This window comes from Carassius gibelio, chromosome B17 (assembly GCF_023724105.1).
Source record: "Carassius gibelio isolate Cgi1373 ecotype wild population from Czech Republic chromosome B17, carGib1.2-hapl.c, whole genome shotgun sequence".
NCBI lineage: Eukaryota > Metazoa > Chordata > Actinopteri > Cypriniformes > Cyprinidae > Carassius > Carassius gibelio.
Window position 1 is genome coordinate 22046037 of NC_068412.1, and position 24439 is coordinate 22070475.

General features: G+C 36.6%; 2 protein-coding genes and 1 long non-coding RNA gene across 11 annotated transcripts in view; 1 reads left to right on the forward strand and 2 right to left on the reverse strand.

Moving 5' to 3' along the window:
- The window catches only part of LOC127976077 (neurexin-3a), a 263201-nt gene extending 260091 nt beyond the window's left edge, over positions 1-3110 (forward strand). For 8 of the 9 annotated variants that reach the window (XM_052580184.1, XM_052580185.1, XM_052580186.1 and 5 more), the window contains one exon: positions 400-3110. In XM_052580184.1, coding sequence (XP_052436144.1) covers positions 400-1325 — 926 coding nt within the window. In that variant the 3' untranslated portion in view covers positions 1326-3110. The remainder of the gene's footprint in view (positions 1-399) is intronic. The other variant, XM_052580192.1, reaches the window with a different exon arrangement.
- A 7668-nt stretch (positions 3111-10778) lies between these two features.
- LOC127976580 (type II iodothyronine deiodinase-like) lies at positions 10779-16477 on the reverse strand. The gene is made up of 2 exons (XM_052581112.1): positions 15934-16477; positions 10779-14634 (listed from the first exon to the last, which is right to left on the reverse strand). Exons 1-2 carry the CDS (start codon positions 16150-16152, stop codon positions 14077-14079), a joined length of 777 nt encoding a protein of 258 aa, XP_052437072.1. The 5' UTR covers positions 16153-16477; the 3' UTR covers positions 10779-14076.
- Positions 16478-20727: 4250 nt separating this feature from the next.
- Positions 20728-24235, reverse strand: LOC127976065 (uncharacterized). Its single transcript, XR_008157729.1, has 3 exons — positions 22788-24235; positions 21973-22086; positions 20728-21588 (listed from the first exon to the last, which is right to left on the reverse strand). It is a non-coding gene; the product is annotated as an uncharacterized LOC127976065 (long non-coding RNA).
- Between the last annotated feature and the right edge of the window lie 204 nt (positions 24236-24439).

A 24439-nucleotide genomic window follows, 5' to 3' on the forward strand; every position in this document is an offset into this window, starting at 1 on the left:
CTGTTTCTAAAGCATGCAGTGCCATTTGTTGTTAAAAACTAAACTCAGGATCGATTAGAGAGAAAATCACAATGCATTCAGAAAATCTCAGAATTGGTGCAGAATGATTTCTAACTTCATCATGCGCCGATTTATTTTCCCAGCCATATTGTTAGCTCATGTTGATTATTCACGCGCAACTTCAAATATCTCGCAAACCAGCTCACCCACAAAGACCTGTCAAGTCCTTTTGATGCCAACTTATATTCATTTATGTTCGATATTGTTTCGCTTTTGTCTTTTATTTTTTAGTTTTTTTTTTTACGTTTTTTTTTTTGTTGTACATTCTGCCTTGTATCCGTTAGTGTTTTTTAACCAGTTTTCGAGACTAACTTGCCTCGTGTCTGTGTTCAATTGTAGGAGGTGAATTAGTTTTCCCAGTACTTGTAAAGGATCCCTTAGAGCTCCCCTCTGTAGCCACTCGTACACCCTCCATCCCCTTTCCCCCAACCCTCCGCCCCCACCTCACCATTATTGAGACCACCAAAGAGTCCCTGTCCATGGCCACTGAGGCGGGGGTACCTTGCTTGTCGGACCGAGGCAGCGATGATTGTGATGATGATGATGATGATGGCTTGATGATATCTGGGTATGGCTCTGGGGAAGCATACGACTCTAACCTGCCCCCTACTGATGATGAAGATTTTTACACCACCTTCTCCTTGGTAACAGATAAGACCTTGTCTTCGTCGACCTTTGAAGGTGGCTACAAAGCTCACGCGCCTAAGTGGGGATCCAAGGACTTTAGACCTAGCAAAGTCTCCGATTCTGGTAGGACTACTACCACGTCTTTTTCCCCCAAGCTGAGCCGCTCCACAACCACGTCCACGCCACCCAAACTGCCCGCGGGCAAAATGAATCACAGGGAGCTAAAGCCCCAGCCCGACATAGTCTTGCTTCCATTGCCCACTTCCTATGAGGTAGACAACACAAAGCTGAAGAGCCCATTAATAACCTCCCCCATGTTCCGTAATGTACCCACAGCAATCCCCACGGAGCCGGGCATCAGGCGGGTTCCGGGGGCCTCCGAGGTGGTCCGTGAATCTAGCAGCACCACCGGAATGGTCGTTGGGATAGTTGCCGCTGCCGCTTTGTGCATCCTAATTCTGCTGTACGCCATGTATAAGTACAGAAACAGGGACGAGGGATCCTACCAAGTGGACGAGACCAGGAATTACATAACCAACTCAGCGCAGAGCAATGGAGCAGTCATGAAGGACAAGCAGCAGAGCACGAAAAGCGGCAACAAGAAACAGAAAAACAAGGACAAGGAGTACTACGTGTGAGAATGTCGCCCGTTGCTTTGACAGAACTTTGAGCTGTTGGGCGCTGCGCCGAGGGCGACAGGAGCCGAACCCCGGCGCCGCGCCGAGAAGGCGAACTCTGATGTAAACTGTACCATAAAGCACACTTACAACTGTAAGCATACCGCAAAGGTAAAATAGCAAACATTAGTGACCTTATTCCTCTATCTGGTCGGAGACGTTATCAGTGTAGAATATTCCACAGCTACATCATAATCCTAAGTGACTTTTAGAGGTATGTGAACCTTGGCGTAAATCTTGTTTTACTTTTCTTTTGTAACTCTGTAAAAAAAAAAAAAAGAAAATTTAAAAAGAGGAGAACGTTTCAAGCATGTAAGAGACACATAGTGCTGACGTCCGTTACGAAAGTGGGACCCAAAAAATGTTGTTCACGCGAAAAAAGGACTCCTGCCAACAAAATAAATAAATGAAGAAATATATATGAATATATATATATATAAATTCTATATATGAGAAATTTGTATTGTTTATATACATTACATGTGGTGTCTTATCATTTTTTGCTCTTTGCAAAAAGAAGAAAAACACGATGTAATAAACGAAGACCGGTCACAGAGGCTCTGACAGCACTGCACTGTTATGATTTCCAGCCGAAACTGATCATACTAATTGTACAACCAACTGTAATATTGCAAATGTGTGAGTTTCCAGAAAGACAGTGAGGTTTCCTTGTCTCAGTAAAGCGACTGATTGTAGTGCATGCCATGCCATCCTTCGCTTTGATCATGTCCGCCCACCGGGCCGATCCGATCACCAGATAGACCTCTCGTCCCTCAAAGCGACTCAACAAGGAAACGGGCCGCAGATTGGAACTGTTTCAACCGTATGTATGTTGGTCCATTTGCTCTCGTCTCTTTTTTATACAGCCGTCTGGTGCAGACTGGCGCAGTGCTATGATACTGTTAAAGGATGTCTATATGAAAATAAATCTAATGTGAAAAGTGTGAAAAAAAAAAATCTATCTGTTGTCACAGTCGACTGTGTCGAATGAGAAATTTGTTTACATATTTTATTACATGATAGCAGTTGTACTTTGTAGGTAGATGATGTACATACGAACCTAAGTTGTATTTTTTTTAGTAATTCTATTGTACAGAGAGATCATTTGATTGATTTATTCAGTGTGTTTCATGCCGAAAAATCTGACACTGTTGACTCATGGGAAGCACGAAAAATATATATACAGTACACACACGTTTTGTAAAGACAAGCAGAGAATACTGTTAGATTAGAGGTCTAAACTTTCTCGCAGATGTTTCTAAGTCTAAGCATGGATATTTGACTTCTTGAAGCTGTCGATGAAATTCAAGACATACTTCTTAAATGTACGAAGGTTTCCTTGTTATCAGTTGTTTTATTTATAGAAGATTTAAAGAAATATGTAATAAAGACAGACTAATATGGATACAGACATGCAGCTCAGATAATTTACGCCGTGTGTTTCTTACCTTAATGTCTTAATACAAGTGGCCTGGACTGCAAGTAAACCCTGTCACATCGACGCAATCTTTTGCCATTTTTATTCTTATCCATGTATATTTTTGCCATTTTTTTTATATGTCTGTTAATCACTGTATCATTAATATGATGTCAAGATGTGCCCACGTTATTTTTTAATCTTCTTTTTCTGTTGAACCTCACATGTGCTTTTATTATTTTCATTTATGACATCATAGTCATGTAGCTTTGCTTCAGGCAATATTTGGCGATGATCTATAATAAAAAATTCCATGGAGGTTGATCATATACGGGTTGTCTTAATGTACTCATATCTAAACTTCCTTCAGTATGTGGGTGGCGATACATATTTTTCTGTAATTCATCACGCTGCACAGCGCATTTTAATTTCCTGTTCTGTTAAGACCTTTTTAATGTGTTCAAGAGACTTGGGTCTGAAATACGCCTTTCCTACCATGCGTTTAATGGATTTAATGCCTCACTTTGTTTTTAGCGCAGCAAAGGTGAGGTTGTCATTTGTTATACAGGAGAAAGACGACTGCATTTCAGTCAGAGAGCAACAATGAATACAATATAATTTTCTTGGGAGACGCAGATTTATATAAGACCTGCCACAATGACCTGTTAACAGCATAAGAGCAGAGATCTTGAGCACAAAATATTTCTTTTTAGTTACCAAGGCAACACAAAGGGTACAAATCAGAGGCTGTGACTTCAGCTGGAGTTTAATTGTTTCATTAGACATGCTAATTAAAGTATGCCTGACTGTAAACGAGGACGTCTAAAATGCTATTGTTCCAGAACAAGTACGATGTTTGAAATCCTGACTAGGAACAAAAGCGTAAACTTCTGTTTGCATGCAACATAAAAACTGCATGTCTGCATGCATGTCGACTAAGAATTATGAGAAGGTGAGAAATGGTGACTTGTTTTAGAGGATAACATTAAAATCCATGTTAATCATTGAAACAGATATGAATGCTTAATTCGGGTTCAGGTTCATCGGATGTTTTCAGTTTAGTTGGATCGCCTAACACTGACAGCCATTTGGAGCAACAAAGTGACCAGAAGTCATTCATTTTCAATGTCAATTTCAGGCTTCATGGGTTACAGTGACTGTTTTGAAGAGATTTGATGCAAAAACAGTTGATAAAAGTTCATGTAATTTAGTTGCAAATACACCCATGGTCACTTTTAACTGATTCACTGTTATTTTATTTTTTTACAGTCGGTACATCTCATTTGTGTTTTGATTTTAAAAATCCTTCGAATACTTAGTGCATACAGGTCATCACTGAAACCATGCAGCAATAGGAACACCTAACTACAGTGACCTCTAGCGATAAAGGCACTATAAACAAGCATTTCTTCTTTCCAGGTGCTGACCGTAAGTCCATATGTATAAAAAAGCTGTTTGATCACACCCACACAATTCTTATGATTTCCAGGTGGTGGAGGTAGCAGTGAAAGAGATTTGCAAGATGCTGCAAGAGCAGGCAACATTCAGATCTTTTTCTTCTGTTTTAACCACTGATGGGTGATTTTACCAAGTCCCACTTTTGTGTGTACTGTGGTATTTAAGCGTCTTTTTCACTAACCATCCAGTCTAACCAGGAGCAAAATGTGCTAAAACAGTGCTGTTAAATTTTCATTGTCATCTGTTTTGTAAAGCAAGCTCACACAATCCTGATACTCTACCGCGATTAATGCATGCTTGTGTGGCAGTGTTTGCATCCTTATCTAATCTGCATAATTTAGTTTCGTAATTTTCCAAGACGATTCGTCCGAGACTTTGCTTTTATTTACTTTTCTGAACAAACTGCCTGACAAGATGATTAATTCCTCCAAAGAGAGTGAAATATCAATACTTGACAATCATTTACTGTGTATCTAAAAAGAATACCAACAGTCTTTATTTATAGTGCAAAAATAATAAAGTGCTTATTGAAATTTAATTTCAACTGTTTAAAACATTCACTCTTTATATAGGATACATACCATACATATCAACATACGTGTACTCAATCAGTCAAAAATCTTAATTGGAAGTGTTTTTGTTTGTTTTTTCCCCAGCAAATATCTTTTTTAATATCTAAATTTGTTCATTAAGGTCATTTCATCACTTCACATCTTGTCATAAAAAAAGGAATACCACAATGTTCAACGATGTTAGAAATGTCTTGCAGAAAGAAGGGCAATTATTTTGACCGGTCCAAAATGTTTGCCCAGTTTTATTACCTTTGACCAAGTATATCTTATATTCCCTTTAGCTTCAAGCCTCACTCTTACCGACAGAGCACAGAAGTTGCTCTAAATAAAAGAGGAGCGTGAAATGTACAATTTTGTAATGAACATCTCATTACATGGGTGGCTGGATTATTGAACCACACTGACTGAAGAAAAACGTCGTTTTCTGGGTAAAGAGAACGTTAATTAAAATTTAACAAAGGCTTAAAATTCAATAATACCTCCTCAACTTCCAGATGAGTTCTGTTGATTGGGACCATTCATCAAAACAGACCTTTTCTGTGGTCGAAATAAGTCCTTCCTTTTCTGCAGGAAAGACTTTTGATTGGGAATCTAATCTAACTGCTTTTGAATTTAGCATTTTAATCCTGTCGTCAGTCAATATAAAGGAATTGTAATGACTTTGCATGTTTAGTATGTTTTATTAGTGGCTCAGCCATAAAATCTAATGATGACACCAGATTGAATCAGATTTTGATTGATCGTCTCAGTGGAAACCAGAAGAACAAAACTACACAACATACCATAATTGTACTATATGTACATATATAAATCTATCTGTTATGCAGTAATATCAGTCAACATATTAACATCCTTATGATGAGATTGACAGGTCATGAAAGGGCATCTGAGATCAGTATCACCTGTTTGCTTCAGAAAACTGACATCAGGTTTTATTCACGAATAAGTGTGCTCTTTCTTACTTCACAGGAGTTTTCCAGAATTTCCATTGAGTTATCTGTTAAAAGATTACGGTGTTTATGTTGCGCAATTATTATGTTAATTGGTACTGCTATTTAATGTATATAATTTTACAAATCCAAAATCATGACGAGCCTTTGGTAAATGTCATACATACACCATGCTGCCAAAACAAAGAAAGTCATCAAAAGCCATGCAGAATACAACAAAATAATGTTTTTGCAAGCAATATGTATTATAAATGACTAATTATGGGGGCCTCTTAAAAGTGAAATTAACTTTATTGTTATGGGTAATTTTCCCTGTCTGCTGTCTTTGAAGGGTTTTGAAATGTTTGTTCTTGTGATGCCAGCAACCTAAGCCAAACTTGCTGTTGTTCCAGAGTGATTAGTGACGTGAAATTTACAGCTCACAGAAAATTGTGCCCATGAGCAAAGACGGCAGAATTCAGCTCACCCCTGGGGAATCATGCACCAGATGAACAACTATCACTGAGATGAGCAGGAATGCTTACACATATATTTTTACAGGTTTTATAGACCTTTTTTGATGATACCAATAAAACATAGAATACACTGTCCCATTCGAGGTCGACATTCTGCACAAGACATCAGTGGGGAGGGGGGGACATTGATTTTTGGAACAAATGTATCGCTGTGATGGTATATAGAGATGTATCTATTACTCAAATAATCCAGAACTCATAATATTGCGATTTATAACATCTAATAAAAGACTTGTAGTAAGTCGGTCTGTGACCCTGGACAACAAAACCAGTCTTAATCATCAATTCTTCAAGAGTTATACTTTTCCATTGATGTATAGTTTATTAGGATCGGACAATATTTGGCCAAGATACAACTATGTGAAAATCTGGAGTCTGAGAGTTTAGACAAATCTAAATATTGAGAAAATTGCCTTTGAAGTTATCCAAATGAAGTCCTTAGCAATGTATATTACTAATCAAAAAAATAAGTTTTGGTATATTTAGGGTAAGAAATGCACAAAATATCTACATGGAACATGATCTTTACTTAATATTCTTTGGCATAAAAGAAAAATGTATCATTTTGATCCATACGGTGTATTTTAGGCGATTGCTAAAAACATACCAGTTCAACTTAAAACTGGTTTTGTGGTCCAAGATCACATCTATTCTTTAATAAAATGGTTTAATCCAATAGTGAATTTATAGATGGTCTATTTCTCTGTCTAGAAGTCTACCTATTGTCCCTCAAAAATTGATAACCTACTGAGGATCATCAAAACCATGGCATTCTAAAACTGCAGTAGGAACCTGATCCACAGAGACTGTGAGAGCATGAGACTGGTAAAAGCCTTGATTCATTATTAATCTAAGCTGCAGAGCACTGGAGATCAGCCACTGCTTTACAGGAATACTAACACACCAGACTGGGACATTGCTGTGTCGGACTGAGGAGGATGTACAGTGTGTTTGTGCAAAATATGCATCATCGCCATCAGGGGATTAGAAAAACGTCTTCTATGTAAGCTGCATATTCAGGCACACAGCAAATTGCAAGAATGTGATTTTCTCTATCCATTTTATTAATATATTTTTTTTTTTTTTTTTTTTTTTTTGTATACAGAAAGAGACAGAAAGCAAACTGGAGGGTAGAACTTAGTTTTCAGTGGTTGAGTGTGTGTGTCCAAGTCCAAATCAGAGATCACATAAATATGGTATCAAAAATTGAATGTTGAGGGAATATCTTTAATTTACCTGTAATATTACAATATTAATCGTAATAATAATTAAGTTGTCAAATTGGAAATAAAAGACATCCAGATCTTACATTTTTAAATAAAACATTTCACTCAAAATATGCTAATATTATTTGTAAGGGGGGAAATAATTATAAAATGGACAATTGGAGCAATTTTCTAGTGCTCGTTTAGTCTTAATGTTCATATAACAAAAATATATAATTGTGCAGAGTTCGTAGCAATTAATACAAAGCTCAGGCATGCAAAATTCAAGTACAAATAGTCCTTCCACTGTTCTCTGTTACTGAATGCACAGCGCCCTCTAGAGACGTAAGTGTGTTTGTGTGTGCGTGCGTGCGTGCGTGCGTGTGTGCGATCACTGGATTCTGAACAGGAGCCTGTGGTCAAATCCGTTTCCTGTTCTGGCCAGCGTGACACAGACAGCAAGATGTACCAATGCTGTATTGTACGAAGACAATGCCACAGTTCTCCCAAACATTCCCTTTCACCAAGCTAGCGGAGAAAAAAGTCGGTCACAGAACAGTAGCCTATGGTTCTTGTAAAGACTTCCTCCCTTTTGTTTGCAAAAGAAAAAGAGAGGAGAAAAAATAATTTGTAAAGTTGAAAGACTACCTTCATGTAACCAAGTCTACTTTATGGCCTTTATTCTCATTCCAATATATTTATATCTTGTTGCATAACTACAGTGGTGTATGAAGTAGGCTACCTGAAAGCCACACTCAAGTAAAAAGTACAGATTTCTTACCATAAAATAATTTTGGTAGAAGCTAAAGTCACCGTTTAGAATATTACCTGAGTAAAAGTCTTAAAGTATTTGATATTTATTGCACTTAGGTATGACAAGTATTTTAAAATGTATTTTTTTTTTTTTTTACAAATGTAGACCCAAAAATGTAAATTACTGTATGCCATAAAACATATGACTTTCTTCTACAGAACACAAAATTTTTTTAAAAAATAAAATAAAATCACTTTTAGAGCATGGACAATTTTTTTAGATGTTTCAAAAACTACATAAAATTCACAATGATATATATATGTCAAAATATGTTGGAAATGATGTTACAAGAACTATCCCAGTTAAATTATAGTAACTGATGGTATGGACCACAAATCAGCATCCTAGCATCCCCATAATGATCGATAACATGTGTTCTTACTCTTACTTTGCCTCCAACCTAATAAGAGGAATAGAAATCAATATAAAGATGATGACAGATAGTAAACACAATATACAATAACAATATAGGGGTATGAATCCAGATCAGACATATATCATAAAAAGAACGAGTTTAGTATTGACATACCGCATTTGCTGAGCACTTCACTGCATTTAAGGAAAGCGCATTTGAAAAAAAAAAAAAAAACACAGAAAACAAATTTTAACAGATTAACCGAATTCACAATGCATGAAGGTGCATACCAGGTTTAGTGGTCCTCGCCTGAAAACCTCAAGATTTTCATAAAAGTGCTAATGTTAGTCAATGAAGGAGAAAAAAACAGGGAATTGCTTAAAAAGAATGTTTGAAATAATCTGTATGGAAGCACTGCTCTTGTTTTAAAACCCAAGGGATGCTTTTAGAATTTAACGGTTTGAGTCAGAAAATAGAAAGAGGCTGATTGATAAAGTAGTTCACTCCAAAATAAAAAAAAGTATGTTACCATTTATTCCCTTTGCTCTTTGACTTTCACTGTATGGGCATTCTTCAGAATACCTTTGTTTTTTTCTTCCACAGAAGAAAGGGTGTCATACAAGTTTGGAATGACATGAAGATGAGTAAATGATGACAGAACTTGAATACAAGTCATGTGGAGAGATAATGTGAATGTAAACCGCTAAAAGCCTAATCTTGCTATGTTTGGTGGCTTTAGCATGAGAGACGAATGAAGAAGCATTTTATTCATCAGTAATGGTCTATGGAGACAAAATGAGAGTAATGAGTGGAGGAGAGGAATCCGGTCAGAAAAATAAGCACGTTTCAGTTGATTTGACAAGTGCATCAGGCCAACATAAATATTAGGTTTCTGTAACAGAACTTTTTCTGCGAATGAGGAGGAGTTCGGCCTGTGTTACTATGGAGGTGCACTGGCAAAACACAATAACATTTGCAAACGTGTGAATAACTGTTTTCCCTCCTCTTATCATGAAAAACAAGAGATGCTTTCGTGCAGACATACTGCGAATAAACGACTGGAAATACAGACTCCTTCCCGGGGCGGCTGTCAGAACGTTGAAATGTTTTGTCAGAGTAATGAGTCGTGTTGGTCTCCCTCCTGCAATAAACTAAGCTTTACCAAAAGACTTTGAGAAGAAGCCACCTGAGATCCTTCATGCTGGAAAAGCTACTGCAATATGCAGTAAATCTTTCTAGAAACGGCATTGAAATTAGCCAACTTGAGATTGTAAGGTGACCCAGTCACTTTAGATGCTCCCTACACAAGATATTGCAGTATTTCATTGCATATTATAAATCTGCATGGGTAATTTCTGTCAACTTAACCGGCAGGGTTTTTCCCCTCTGGCACAGATCATGAGTTAAAGAGAACTCTCTATAAAAAATCTAATATACTATATAAAGCCTAAAAGGGAAAAAATAAAGCTATGCTCAAACAGAAATTTCTCTCTGAATGTTTTTGTTTCAGTTGAAAGATTAGAAACTAGCTGTAATATAACACCTGCTTCTGACAGCATACCTATTTTTGTAAACACTGGATATTTTTTTCATTTAAGTGATATGAAGTTCATTCAGCTGAACAGAGGTGGACCACAACTTGCCTCTCCTTTAACATTTTAAATGTCTGGCCACAAAACCCCAATGCAAATTAAAACCAAATATATTTGGCCTCATGAAATATTACTCATCTTGCACCTCAGAAACCATCTCTACTTAATATAGTTTAGTCTACGCTCAGCTTCTGAGATCGATTGGCTGTCAAGTTTGGCATGAATCTGGATTATTTAATGAGTCTGTAAATTAAATTTAATAGCAACCCAACCAAGTCATCAAAGAGCTTCTGGAATCTGGCCTCACAAGATTTACATCTTTATGGTCTATTAAATTTATTCACATAAAATTCAGCATCTGTGAGCCCAGCTTTTATCAGACGAGCAGACTATATTCTATTGATTTATGACTATTTCAACCTGATTCCTAATAAACTGATAAAAAATAAAAAAAAAACATCTGTGCGGCATCTTAATTCAAGATCCAAAAAATGAAGTGCATGTGAAAGATGGAGAAAGAATGTTTGGAACACATCTTGTCCAATTTGCTGCATCTTTAATCAGCCAAATGGCACAATAAAACAAACTTGGCATTAAACATAGTAGGAAACAAGGCACATGTATCAAGCTGCCAATCAACATTCTTAATAGTTCCTCTCAAAATATATGTAAAATACATTCAGTATTAATTCTTACCAAAAGTTCAGTTTCAGTTGTTAGGCTTTCACAGCATCAGGAAGAAATGAAATGAAGGATTGTGTTAATAGTAGTAACGCTATTATTATTAATAATAATATATTTTCATTTTTGTAATAAATTGATCAGACAGTTTGTACCTTACAGGTCAAGAACGGTTTCAAGCATAAAAGTGAATCTGATTATGAGTTTGAGCATAGCTCTTAGTGATAGTCCCATAGTCTTATCTACTACCAGTAATGTATAGAAACCAGAGTATGTTGATTAGCATAAGTTAAGTTTGCTACATGCATATGCAGATATGACCATATATCAGGCCATAAAACAATCAACTGTAAAACATGATATTTAATGTTATATGAATTCCAGGTTGTACGGTTTTAGCTGAATTACATGTGTTTCGAGCACAGGCTGGTCATCAAGCATCAACAATATTTGTAGCATGTTCAGTTTGAACTCAATTCAAAGTGCAAATACTTGGCTCTACAAGCTAACCTTTATAAGACTTAGATAAAAGCATAATTTTGTCTTATCCATGTGCTGTATCAGTGACTAAGTGCATCTCCAAAAGCTGCTAAGATTCTTACCAGAGTCAAAGAGAGGACAAATGAAAACAAGACATATAAGATTATGTTGTTGATAACATAAGAACTGTTAGGGTGGATTATTGTGACAGTATAGACTGGTGCGTATATGAAAAAGGAAAATGAACTCACATTTACAGTGCAAGAAGGTGTTTGACCAGTTTGATTTGTGATTTGTATGCAATACAGTCAAATCCTTACCGCTTAATATCATACGATTCTCAGAAAGGTTCTTTAAAGGGATAGTTAAGCCAGAAATGAAAATTGTGTCATCATTTACGCACTCATGCCGTTTCAAAACTTTGGACTTATTTTCAAAATAAGATGTTTGGACCCTATTGACTTTTATTTTATTTTATTTTTTTTAAATATACTCCGTTTTGTTTGGAACAACATTAGGCTGAGTACTGTAAATAATGAGAGAATTTTCATTTTTGAGTGCGCTATCCCTTTAAGATCTGATTATCTTTAGGAATTTTTCATTTTCCTCGATTTATACATGTAGGAAAAAAGTGCGTTAAATATGAATAAAATGTTTGGCATCCCTCGGGTTGGACTCTGAGCTGATTTACTGAATATATTGATATTAAAACTAAGATCATTTTTCCGAGAGAGCGGTCAGATCACATCCAAACCAAATAGTCCACTGTCGAAGTATGAACATAAACGGCTTATCTTTTTGAACTGCAGACACATACATTTAAGCGCTTGCATCAACATTTCGTTTAAATGTATACTGGCCGATTTGGCAAACGTCCGCTTTTCTAAGGAGTCACGTTTTGACCTTATCTGAATTAATGGGACCAGGTTTCCCCCCTCCGTCCCGCGTCCTTGTTATGCCCTATAAATGAGAACACTTCTTCACACGCTGCTTAGAATTCTGTTCAGTACCTGTTTACCAAACGCATTCCTTAGAAAGCACACCATGGGACTCTTTCCTGGAGTGGGGCTTGTGTTTGTAGCTGTTGTGTGGCTCTCTTTTCCGATGCCTCCATCTTTAACGTTGGCAACCTCCCTGCTCCATCGTGCAGCACGATTCCTTCCAAGACTGAGACAGTCTGTGAATAACGTCTTAGTGGTCCAAATGGACTAGTTCCGCTCGGATAAGCGATGCCCGGCCACAACAAGGGGTTCTGTTTCATGGTGCTTCCCAGGGACATGTTCTCCCTGAGCCTTTGCTATTTAGTTATTGGCAGCCTCGAAGACGCAGAAGTTCAGCCAGAGACCTCTGCGTCACACGGTTTGATTGTGTTGCACATGTTCAGACCCATCACTATGCAGACACATATTTAATGGGGAGGGAAAAAAAGCACATGTACTCCTCGACCCCTTACGGCTGGTGCATTTCCTTTTCCTTTTTTTTTTTATTGGTCATCATGCAACATTTTCTCCATCTGGAACTTTTTCCCTCCCCTTTTTCAATCCAATCACCCCTCATTGAAATTTCCCAGAATCAAACACAAAAACTGGGGGAAAGTCACAGTCAGCAGCAGTTCAACTTTATTTTCCTTGCCTTTTTCTCATTAAAAGCAAGAGGATGGTTGTAGTACATGAAAACAGTTCTGTGAAACAAAACTCAAAGCCTTCAGACTGATTCAGATTCAGAGTGATTGTTTCAGCATGTTAGCAGTCGCGCTCATTTGGATCAGGACAGAGAGGTGTGGTCTGTCATCCAACCACAGACAGGACAGAAGACCATTTCGTCTGTGATTTTCATGTGCACACCATCGCCGTATTGACCCAAATAAGCGACTGCCAATCTGTCGATGACATTCGAAAACTTTTCTCTAACATTCAGGAGTAAAATAACTTTTCATCAGCTTTCCTGTACACTGCACTGAAGCTAAGTCCGGTGGCTGAGGCCATTCATTTGGTGATTGTTAATTACAATACGGGTCGAATGAGTTAGTCGTTTTCATAATGGGACGCCGGGAATGCTTTTATTACCGGTGCAAATGAACTGAACAGTGTATCAGGGATGTAAAAGCTGATGGTACATGGAATATGTACGATTGTCAGTTGAAAAGGGGAAGGGAAAGCGTTACAAGCGCATAAACAGGCCACATATTAAAAATAAACATTGAATGTCAATAAAAATAAATTATTCTCTTTTCATATAAAAGCCGGGTACTTGTGCTTTCTCTTCTTTTCAGCAATTTGGTTTTCTTTTGTAAGCAATATATGTTATGTCGCATAAAAATATTGCACACTTTAACTCTACATTAAATCGCAAAGGAACAAGTTATTAATAGTGCATCTACAAATTGTTTTGCTGGCAACAATGTAATCTCGAAATTTAAGTGCAAACCACACGGTCAGTATTTAAAGTCTATATTCTTTTCATTCTTTTTGTAAAGTGGTTAGGAATGTAGGACACCTGCTGATCATTTTAGACAATTCAAGAAAATGACCTGGACCCTAGCCCAAGTGTTTCCACCGGAGCCACCGTTAAACAGTTCAGAAAGCACCTAACTCTCGATTTCTCTCCATTATACAAAAATAAAATCTTATAGCATTCACAGAAAATGCTATTTGACCTCTTTTTTTAAAGAAATTATCGCTTCCCGTAGCTCTTCTCGAGCCAGTGCCGAACATTTTTAAGGTTGTAGAAAAATGGACCCTTACCCCCTAGGTAAGCGATTTTATTCTTCTGCACAATGCAAACCCGCTCGTAAGCCACACCGTAGGCTACGTTGGCATTGTTGTCCATGCAATCTGCTACCAATTGGCACTGAGGAGGCAAAGAGAAATGCTCCAGAAGTGTCCGGGCGGCAAACATTCTCTCCTCCAGATTACGGTGTTTCCTCACTTCAAACGAAAAGTTCTCCATGGGAGGAGCCGCCCAGCCGTCTGAGGGGTGAGCCTCATCGATGTAGACAAGCAGGAAGTCTGCCACATCTGAGAATTCCTCCACCATCCGCCGGAAAACCGGCAGTTGGCTTATAAATGGGGGTCAGGTGGCCGAGCCAAAGTTGACCACTAATGGGCGGTCGGGAGACTCGAAGTCCAGCAGATGGCACTCGTTGTGGGTCTTACCGCTGACGCTCCAGCATCTGTTGATGCCAGCAACCTTCACCACCTTGGAGTTTGGAGCAGCTTCGCCCAGCTTCACCTGAACAAAACAGTTCCACATTCAGATGTTAATATTGTTGAGAACATTAGAGTAACATGGGCAAATGAGCCGAAAGAGTAGTCTCATGACTACACTGAAAATTACTTCACTTGGGCTTAGTGGGTTTATTGGCCTCTGTTGTTATGGAGACTTGAGTGATGTCACCAGGCCTGAGATCTCACATTCACAGTTGTATACATTCAAAAAAAACACACACACAAACAAATTCTTTGGAGCTTTGTCACTGCTCTAAATCAATGTTTTGGGCATGCACCTTAATACCATCTGTAAGAACTTTTAAGCATCTTGTAGAAAAAGAGCGAATGATCTCTCTGATCTCACAATAGACTTTTGAGCCAAATATTTGTTAGTATTCAGTCTAAAATGCCATTTCTGTGACTTTATAAGGGCAAATGCATTTTGGCACTGTTAACTCCTGGAAACACACACAAAACTAATCCTCACTCTGCTGCCAAAAAAAAACAAAAAAAAAACATCTGAGTCACTGACGTTATTTTTACACTAAATGATTTCCTCAGCAAGACTTTGAAGCCAAACAATGATATAGTTATTGGTTGAGGTCAATGAATGCACATTAAGCAAGTTCATCTTACCACACTGTGTGATCTGATTGATTTTTTTGTTAAAAAGTAACAGGAATGTGAATCCAGACATTTAATGAATTAAGAGCATTGACCCGAGAGGTCGCTGACTGTCTGGAGGACAAAGTTCACACACCTTTATAAGGATTAGAATTGTGCCAAATGTCACGTTTTGAAGATTGAGCAAATATATATTCAAAATTAGTTAGCGGTTGTACACCACACTGTAAACAAATGCAACAAATGCTTTAAAGAACATACTTTCATCCATTTAGCTTGATGTCACTATATATATATATATATATATATATATATATATATATATATATATATATATATATATATATATATATATATGCCACAATGTTCGTGATACGGTTACTGCATGCAAACTGAAAACTAATTAAAATAATAATAACATAAAACGTACATTGTGCTTATTTTACATAATTTACATCAACGTCTGTTGATTTTAAATGCACTTTAAAGCCAATTTGACATCACTGTGTATAAATTGATATTATGCCGTAGCCTACGAGTAAATATAGAAACTGTAACGTGGACACAAGTCTAAGCAAACAATGCATTATGTCTATTTAACATTAAAACAACAAAGACAAATAATCCCCAAAGCCCTTTGAACTTGTTTGAGTCTTACTGCACAGTGAGCAGACCGAGTCTTGTGCTCTCAGCTTACCTGTTTGTAGGCATCCATCAGAAAGCTGTTCCATATGGAGCGCACGCCGGCTGTGGTTAACATGCGCTGCCACTCACCCGTGGAGCCCGAGCAGCTCAGGAGTGACACCACACGCTTTACCAGCACTATCGAATCATAGAGCACGAAAAACAGGCAGTTGGAGAAGAAACCAGGCAAGATCTGCAAAGTTACCAGGAGATCCACACTAAGCATGCCCATTTCGCGCTGATTTATAACAGGTGGTTGTCGCGCACTTATGATTATTTAAGTTCACCTTTCCGACTCATCCTGGTCAGATATCATCTTCTTTGCTGTCCCCCTTATAGGAAACTTTCATTCACCTAAAGAAAGCAGAGCCGACCTAAGGATGTGGGCGTTTGCGCGCGGTGAGCCCGAATCTGCGTCTGTCCAAACATCAGGCGTCTTTACGCACAGAGGAGCGCTGGTGCCAAACGTCCCCCTCCTTTCCGCTCTACAATTAACTAAAGGCTACCCGTTGGGCAGGTTCCTGAGTCGCTCTGCGTCTTTTTATACCGTAAATCATTTCGTGCTCTGAAATAAAGCCCGCGGGGCTGGTGGGGGCGTGACGACATAAAGAGGGCTTTTTCTCCGGACGGGACATGCAATAAAAGATGAGAACAGATTCAGGGCTTTTTAACATCAGTTGCTGATTACAAAAGGAGATTACGTGTCCCTGCATGAAAAGACACGATTGCATGAATCGAATGCCTGATTTGCATGATATCAATTTTCTGTTGATAAATGTGTTTTGTAATAATATAGCAAGTCTAAAGGTTATTGAACACTGTCAGTTGGTTGGTATTTAAAACAGACAGACAGATAGACAGATAGACAGACAGATAGACATAAAGATAGATAGATAGATAGATAGATAGATAGATAGATAGATAGATAGATAGATAGATAGATAGATAGATAGATAGATAGATAGATAGATAGAAAAGTCATATTTTTACAAACAATATCTGTAAATGAACTTGACCGTTTTAAGGTACTTTATAATTAAAGACAAATGACAGTAATTTTCATGTTTTATACAGGAAAATTACTGTATTGTGTATACAATATTTCTTCCTGTTTTCTTAAGGGGGGGGGGGGGATGCTATTTCATGCATACTGAGTTTTTTACACTGTTAAAGAGTTGGATTCCCATGCTAAACATGGTTGCATACAAAGTTGTACGTTTGAAGGAGTATTTTTGTTCCAAAAATACTCCTTCCGGTTGTTCACAAGTTTTGGAAAGTTTTTTTCGAGTATGGCTCTGAGTGACGTTAGATGGAGCGGAATTTCCTTATATGGGTCCTGACGCACTTCTGCCGGAAGAACGCGCGCTCTCGTATAGCAGAGCACTGAGAGCACAACAGGCATTCACTGATCAGAGCGAGAGCGTCGCAAAATGGCACAAAAGGAGTGTGTTTTTGGTTGCCAGGGCAAGACAACCCTGCACAGATTACCAAAAAAAAAAAACAGCATTAAGGGACCAGTGGATGGAGTTTATTTTTACAGAGCATCAACGGAGTTGTGCAAGTGTTTTTGTTTGTTCCCTGCATTTTGAAGATGCTTGTTTTACAAACAAGGCCCAGTTTGACGCCGGATTTGCAGATCGTTTATTTCTTAAGGATAATGCAGTCCCAACGAAAAAGGGTCACGATCGTGTGTTGGAACCGCAGGCGGTGAGTAAAACTGCTTCAAATATCTCTGTGTTGTTAACTTAGCTATCGGCGCGTAAGCACATCAAGTAAACAACATGCGATGTTGTCATCAAACTGCACTTTCCACATGTACAGCTAAAAAAAATATAAAAAAAAGACGACATAAAGTGGAAAACCACTAAGCAAATATATACAGTTTCAGTACATACCACATAGAGACGTCGTTGCTGATGCTGCTCTTGTTAAATTTCAGCCTCTGGATCTGATTCTGGATCATAAATAAACGGCTGAATCTGACTGTTAGCCATGGTTTTTTTTTGAATGTTTTTTTCCTCACAGTAATGTCACAGCTTCCAAACGGTCTCAACGCAAAAGCCTACTGGCGCTCGTGATTCTTTAGCTCCGCCCACACGTCACGCCTCCAGCTGGTCGTGTTTTTCCAGGAAAAATTGGTACAGACTATTTTTCTCTTATGAATATAATAAAACTAAAGACTTTTTGTAGTTATGAAGGATGCAGTACTACTCTATAGGTACTCAAGATTAACAGGAGATTGAGTGAAAACGAGCATTTCACCCCCCCTTTAAATTATGAACAAATTTGCATAAAATTACAACAATAATCTGTAATAAAAAATGTAGCTCACTGTATTAAATATTTTGTCAATACTAACAATTTGAAGTTCTTCTTTCTGATTTTAAAGTAAAGTTTTATATTTAGGTGAAATTTTACATTCAAACTCTGAGCACAAATATTGCAAACTTAAAGAGTACAAAGCTGCACTGCTCTCCAGGTTGAAACTTACAGACCTTTACTCACACATCAGCTGATCCAAAATGCTTTACAAAGGAAATTGTGAATAGAGATGAGAAAAAGCACACATATTTTTTTAACAAGCTCAAACTCCCCAAATTTGCATTTGGAGTGTGTGAGAGCCTAGAGACATTTGAATATTAGAAAAGGGTGTGAAAGTGCAGGAATCTATCCCAGCATGCAATATATGTCAAAGGTGGACCATTTAAAATCCTCAATTTGTCAAATGTGCATGTCTTTGTGAGGTGACTGGACTAAGCATCATCTTGCTGCAAGCATAGTGTTGAAATGAATTACAATACATGCATTAGTCGGACAGCAAGGATAACATGTTCATGAAAGAAGATTGCTCTGGCTTAGAGCCAATACATTGTCTTTACTTATGAATAACTAAACCACTGTCACTTTCTGTTGAAAAGATCAACATTTTCCATTTACATTGTCTCATATCACAAAGGCTATAACAATTTACTGCCATTAGCAGACGCTGTGATTTTGCCAAGTAAGACATGTTCCTGGATCAACATTTTTTGATGATCCTGGATTTACATTATTGTCTAAAAATATCAACTTAACCCAATCCCTAAACCTAACCCTACCCATATTTTATTCCTAAAATCAGTGGGAAATGATAGCTTATTAACAAGGGTGTAGAAGCACCTAACCCTGATTGTAAACCTAAAACAGATATTTCCTGAAAATATATATGGTTGATTGTAATGTTGTTTCCCGGATCAACAAGGATGTTGATGAAATCACACTCGCCTGGAATCAACAGCTTGAAATAACTATGCTGTTGAATACAAGTTTGTAGACAATTTTTGTAACCTGTATGCAAATGCAATTATGGCAATATTTTAACTAAGGGTTAACCAACAGGATGTGTAACACTGCAGAAGAGTAAAGGACCAAAAAAATGCCACTGCTGAACAAGGTTTGAAAGGAAAGATCATGGATTTGTTAAAATAAAAAAGAGTTATTGGTCATGTAAGTGTAACTGCACAAGCATACAAACATGTACACACACACACACACACACACACACACAGCTGCCATGATTTTGCCAAGTAAGACCTGTTCCTGAATCAACATATTTTGTTTATCTTGTCTGAAAACATAGGCCTAAACCTAACCCTAACTTAACCCTAAAATCTGAGGTAAATGATGGATGAACAGTGAATAGCACAGATGAACCTAACCCTGGTTGTAAGCATATGTGAAAAATGAAAGAAAAACAAAAAAACAACTTTTAACCAAATAGACCAATTAATCAAATGTAACAAATACAAATATTTGAAATCTGTAATCTTTCATTTAAAACAAGTTTTATTTCCATAGTTGCAAAACTATTTGCTATAGAATAACATTTGTATGTTTAAGAATAATTTTATATTAGTTCATAAAATTTCATACAGAAAGACAACTCAGTGTCATTTTTACTTTAGTATTTAATTCATGTTAAATAAAATTACTGTATCTGAAAAACTTGATTTCATTTGTATCTCTGTTCTATTGCATTTTTCCTATTGTTTGTGATTTGGAACTTTTATTTTTTTTAAATACAATATAATAATAAAAAAACTATATTGTAATGTATTAATTATGTAATAAAATGTCCTGTCCTGTATTGTGAAATAATATGGTCACATCATCCACCTCTACTGTCAGCTAGTTTTAAGATCAAACTCATGAAAAGTGACAGAATTTTGGATTGAGTAATTTGAGAACACTGTCATGTAAACTCATTTAACAGAGAGGACCTGAAAGCACGCTCCTTGGACTCTGAAGAACAGTAGTATATACAAACCATGATTTTGGATCTAATGTGAAAGTTTTGTATGCACTGTAAGAAAAAATACACCATATCTACTCAATAAAAATGAGGCAACAGATTACAAGCAATATTATTAATTAAATTTCACAAGGTTTAGTATTGAGTAAATATTAATTAAATGAGATTCTTAATAGTTATTCATTTAATATGAGTAGATTTGAATAGAAAACAGCACAGAATTAAGTATAACCCAAATAAAAATATTGAGTTGTTTTGAAAAAGATAAACTCCCTAATGTGTAAATAGTACTAATAAATATTAATTAGATTTTACATATCATAATTGAGTAATCATCATCTACATCAATCTGCACATTGATTTGAATTTAATCAATGCAATTAATTAAATCGAAATATTTCTTTCTTATGAATAATATGGCCCAGGAAGTACAGAAGTTAAATACTCAAATAAGAATTTTATTAACAATTCACTTTTGTGCTTTAGAAACATTGTAGCTAATCATTGTACACTGCAACCACAGTCTCATTTCAAGCCAGAAGTTTGAAAAGGACAGAATGCTGACTTTAAACTATTTTGTAAAAACAAAAATAAATTACATAAAGAATGATGTGATGTGTCTATAAACCTGTTTCCATGCTTTCTCATCTCACATCCCACTAAATTGGGTCAATAATGATCTTAAAGGAAAATCCTCCAGAGGTGCATGTACCAAAAAAAGCAGAAAAGTGTAATTTGTACAGAGCAATAAACATTTCGTACTTTGAACTAGAAATATCACTGACATTCGTGGGATAAGAGTCCAAATCAGTGCTAACTTACAAACATAACACTTTCAGATGTGTAATTCCCAAGCTCTGTAGAAGCTAAACATTGTGTAGCAAATCATGTACACTGCAACTACTACTGTCTCTTTTTTAAAGCCAGAAGTTTGCTCAAGCATTTCAAACTTTTTCAGAACTTTGAAAAGGACAAAATGCTGACTTCAACTTAAAATTGCAATTCCCAAGCTCTGTAGAAGATGAACATTGTGTAGCACAAAAGTCTGCACTGCAATACAGTCCCATTTCAAGCCTGAAGTTTGTTCTTGAGGGACTGGACTTTGTTAGAAAGCTTTGAATCATCCAGTTCCAAGAAAAAAAATTGGAACACCTCAAAGGTGTACTTCAGTAGTCTGGGATAATCAAGATTCAGCGCGTAGGTCAAGCCAAAGAGGACTATGCAAGCCCTTGAAATATCTCCAAGTCCTGTGATGACTTCCACGCCCTTAATGAGGATCCCAATGTTCTTTGGGCAGTTGCTTGTAGAAGCTCCACGCTTTGGGGTCACATTAATGGCCATTATGAGCTGTTCAAGTTCCTCCAAGTTCTCAGTGTCCTGCAACATGAAATTGTCATTGTCTTAGTATAAAACTGTCAGAAATATTTTGCAAGCATATCAAATTACTAGAAAATACATTCATTATTGTTTTCATAGCTTATGAATCTATTTTAGTAGATATTATTTTCTTGCAGGCCTTGGTGTCAAATTGTTATTTGTTGTGTTTTCTTCTCTATTTTGATGTTTTTGTACAGTGTTCATGTAGGTTACAATAAGTCAAATTTTAGACCTTAAGACCTACACGATGCATTACCAAAAAAATTTCAAATCAAAGAAATTCTGAAAAAAAAAATCATTAATTTAATTTACATGTAAAGGTCACATTTCTAGATTAATCAACAAATTGAGGAATTAAGTTAAATTTATATTAAGTTCACCTACGTTGAATTCTTTGATAAGATGTCCCCCTTGTTCTCCAAGGTATTTTTTGTAAGATACCGAGGAACAATCTCTCTGGTCCTCTCAATCGAAGAGTGCTGGGGAGGAAGTCAATCACTAAAAACAAAAAAACAAAAAACTGGATGTTTCTGTAATTTAGAAAAGTAAACACATGACACCTATCAATTCTGATCATACTTTACATGTCTGCTTTACTTAATGTATAAAGCTTCGTCAGACCATAAGGCAGAGCTTCATAATGCTTTAAAGTAGAAAATACTGTTTATGATTTCATGATAATCCATTAGCCCCTTCCACACATGCACTGCAAGCCTGAAATTACAAAGACATCACCTGAAGGAGAATGTTCGAATCTGATATTAAATGGATTTAACCCGGTCAGCTCTATAGTACAAAGTCTGTGTCATTTCTGAATTACCCCATGTGTGAATACAACAGGGAATTATCCGAAGGATTCACAGTGAGCAATTGAAGGTATTAAAAAGGGTTTCTTGGGAGTTTTTCCTCGGTCAGTGTGAGGGTCTAAGGGCAGAGGCTGTTGTCATGATGCTATGCAAAGCCCTTTGAGACAAAATGTTTGTAAAATGGGCTATACATATAAAATAACCTTGTCTCTGATCAATTTGTAAGGCAAAAAACAGCATCTTAAAGGCATGAGCTATTATTAGTTTTTCCTTTTCTAAAATAGTACAGCATCTCTGGAGGACAATTGTCTATCATTCAGTTTGATGTCCTTATTGATATAATTTGGAAATCTTATGGAACAAAGCTACTTCTAATTTAGAAAACTACTGTACCTGCAGCATTTCCATTATGATCTCCAGTCTTCTTCCAAGTGCTCCATCGTTGGCACAAAATGGCGTCAGTAGCTTGGGAGTGTGACAGTCAAACACAGACATAAATTTCGGTACCTGAAGTACAGTAGTTGTTCTTTGAAATTCTGCATTGATCTGAAACACAAAGGCGACAAAGATATCACATCAGTTCTTAGCCTTTTAAACCTCTTTCATATAAACTGTCTAACATTCAATACTTTTTGCCACTGTCAGAGTACTGAAGTCCTCCTCCACAATATTTTCCAATTTAATCATTCTGGAATTGTAAATGAGGAAGAGTTAATGTAATTTTAAAGATTTTAATGACATTATTGAAACTTTGTGGGAGAAAAAAACGTGTTAGACTAATTATTAATCAAAGTATGAATATTTTTTTTCAATTTTTAGTGTAGGGTTTAGCTGTAAAATTATAGAGTTTGTGCCAATGTAAGATTACCACATTAAAATTAACAGATTTATGCATGAAAATAAATAAAATTGTGGCTCTTAAACATAACACTGTTAATAGACTGACTACACGTGGATTTAGCTAAGTTAACTTACAAAACAGTGAAACAAAGAGAGAAGTTAAGTTACCTGCCTCTGGAAGACGAGCTCCACACACGAGAAGTAAAGCCAACGGAACTGCGTCAAGTGCCGTCTGAAATATAAGATCCTCATCCAGCGAAAACCCCAAATATTGCGCTTTATGGAACCTTAAAATTAAACGCGATGTACTTATTTACGCAATTTCATACAAAACATACTTAGGATATGATATTAACACACAAAAGACCTAGGAACCATGATAGAGAAAAAGGTAACCCACATCCTTCAAAATAAACGTTTGACTTCGATACATAAGAATTCTTCCAAAATGTATGATGCTGTGTCAATATTATAGCGCAACAACATCACATAGCCTTCCAACAGAAGCCAACTTTGTGTTGCTGCTGAGTCTCTTTTTCTGTGATAACTCATTTTATATTGTAATATACTACTACATGCGTTTTTCTTAGTAGCCCAGTGATAACAAAATAAGTTTTCTTACCTAAGTCAACCAGTCAAATTTTGCAAGATGAGCAATGTGGAAGAAAACGAACATTCACTGTCTGTAGCCTACTCTCTTCAAATGCCTTGTAGGCCTGCTGCATTTTTTAAATAAAAAGGCTCACTTCGACAGGAAGTGCTTTTCAATTAAAATTAGCCGATTACATTAATTTGAATTAACTCAATATTCTCTCCATTTGGGATTAGATAAATATAATGCTTACATTTTATTTAACTACAATGGGTAGATTTTATTCCAACCATTTTTATTTGAAATTTAATTAAATATTTGCCTCAAAATCAAAAACACAATTATATTGAATACATTTTAATCAAAAACATTCATTCAAATCTACATGACCACAGAATCATTTCTTACAGTGTGGAGCTAGGGAGTACATTTTTGCAAGACCATGTCTCTGCCAGTTAGTCTATAGTATTTTTTATTAAATAAATTAATATTAATTTGTGTGTGTGCTTTCCTCTCATGATCCAGAAGTTTTAGGAATAAAAATATTCTGCTACATGATCTTCAGAGGAAGTGAGTATCCATGTCATACGAACATTAATACTTATATTTAATG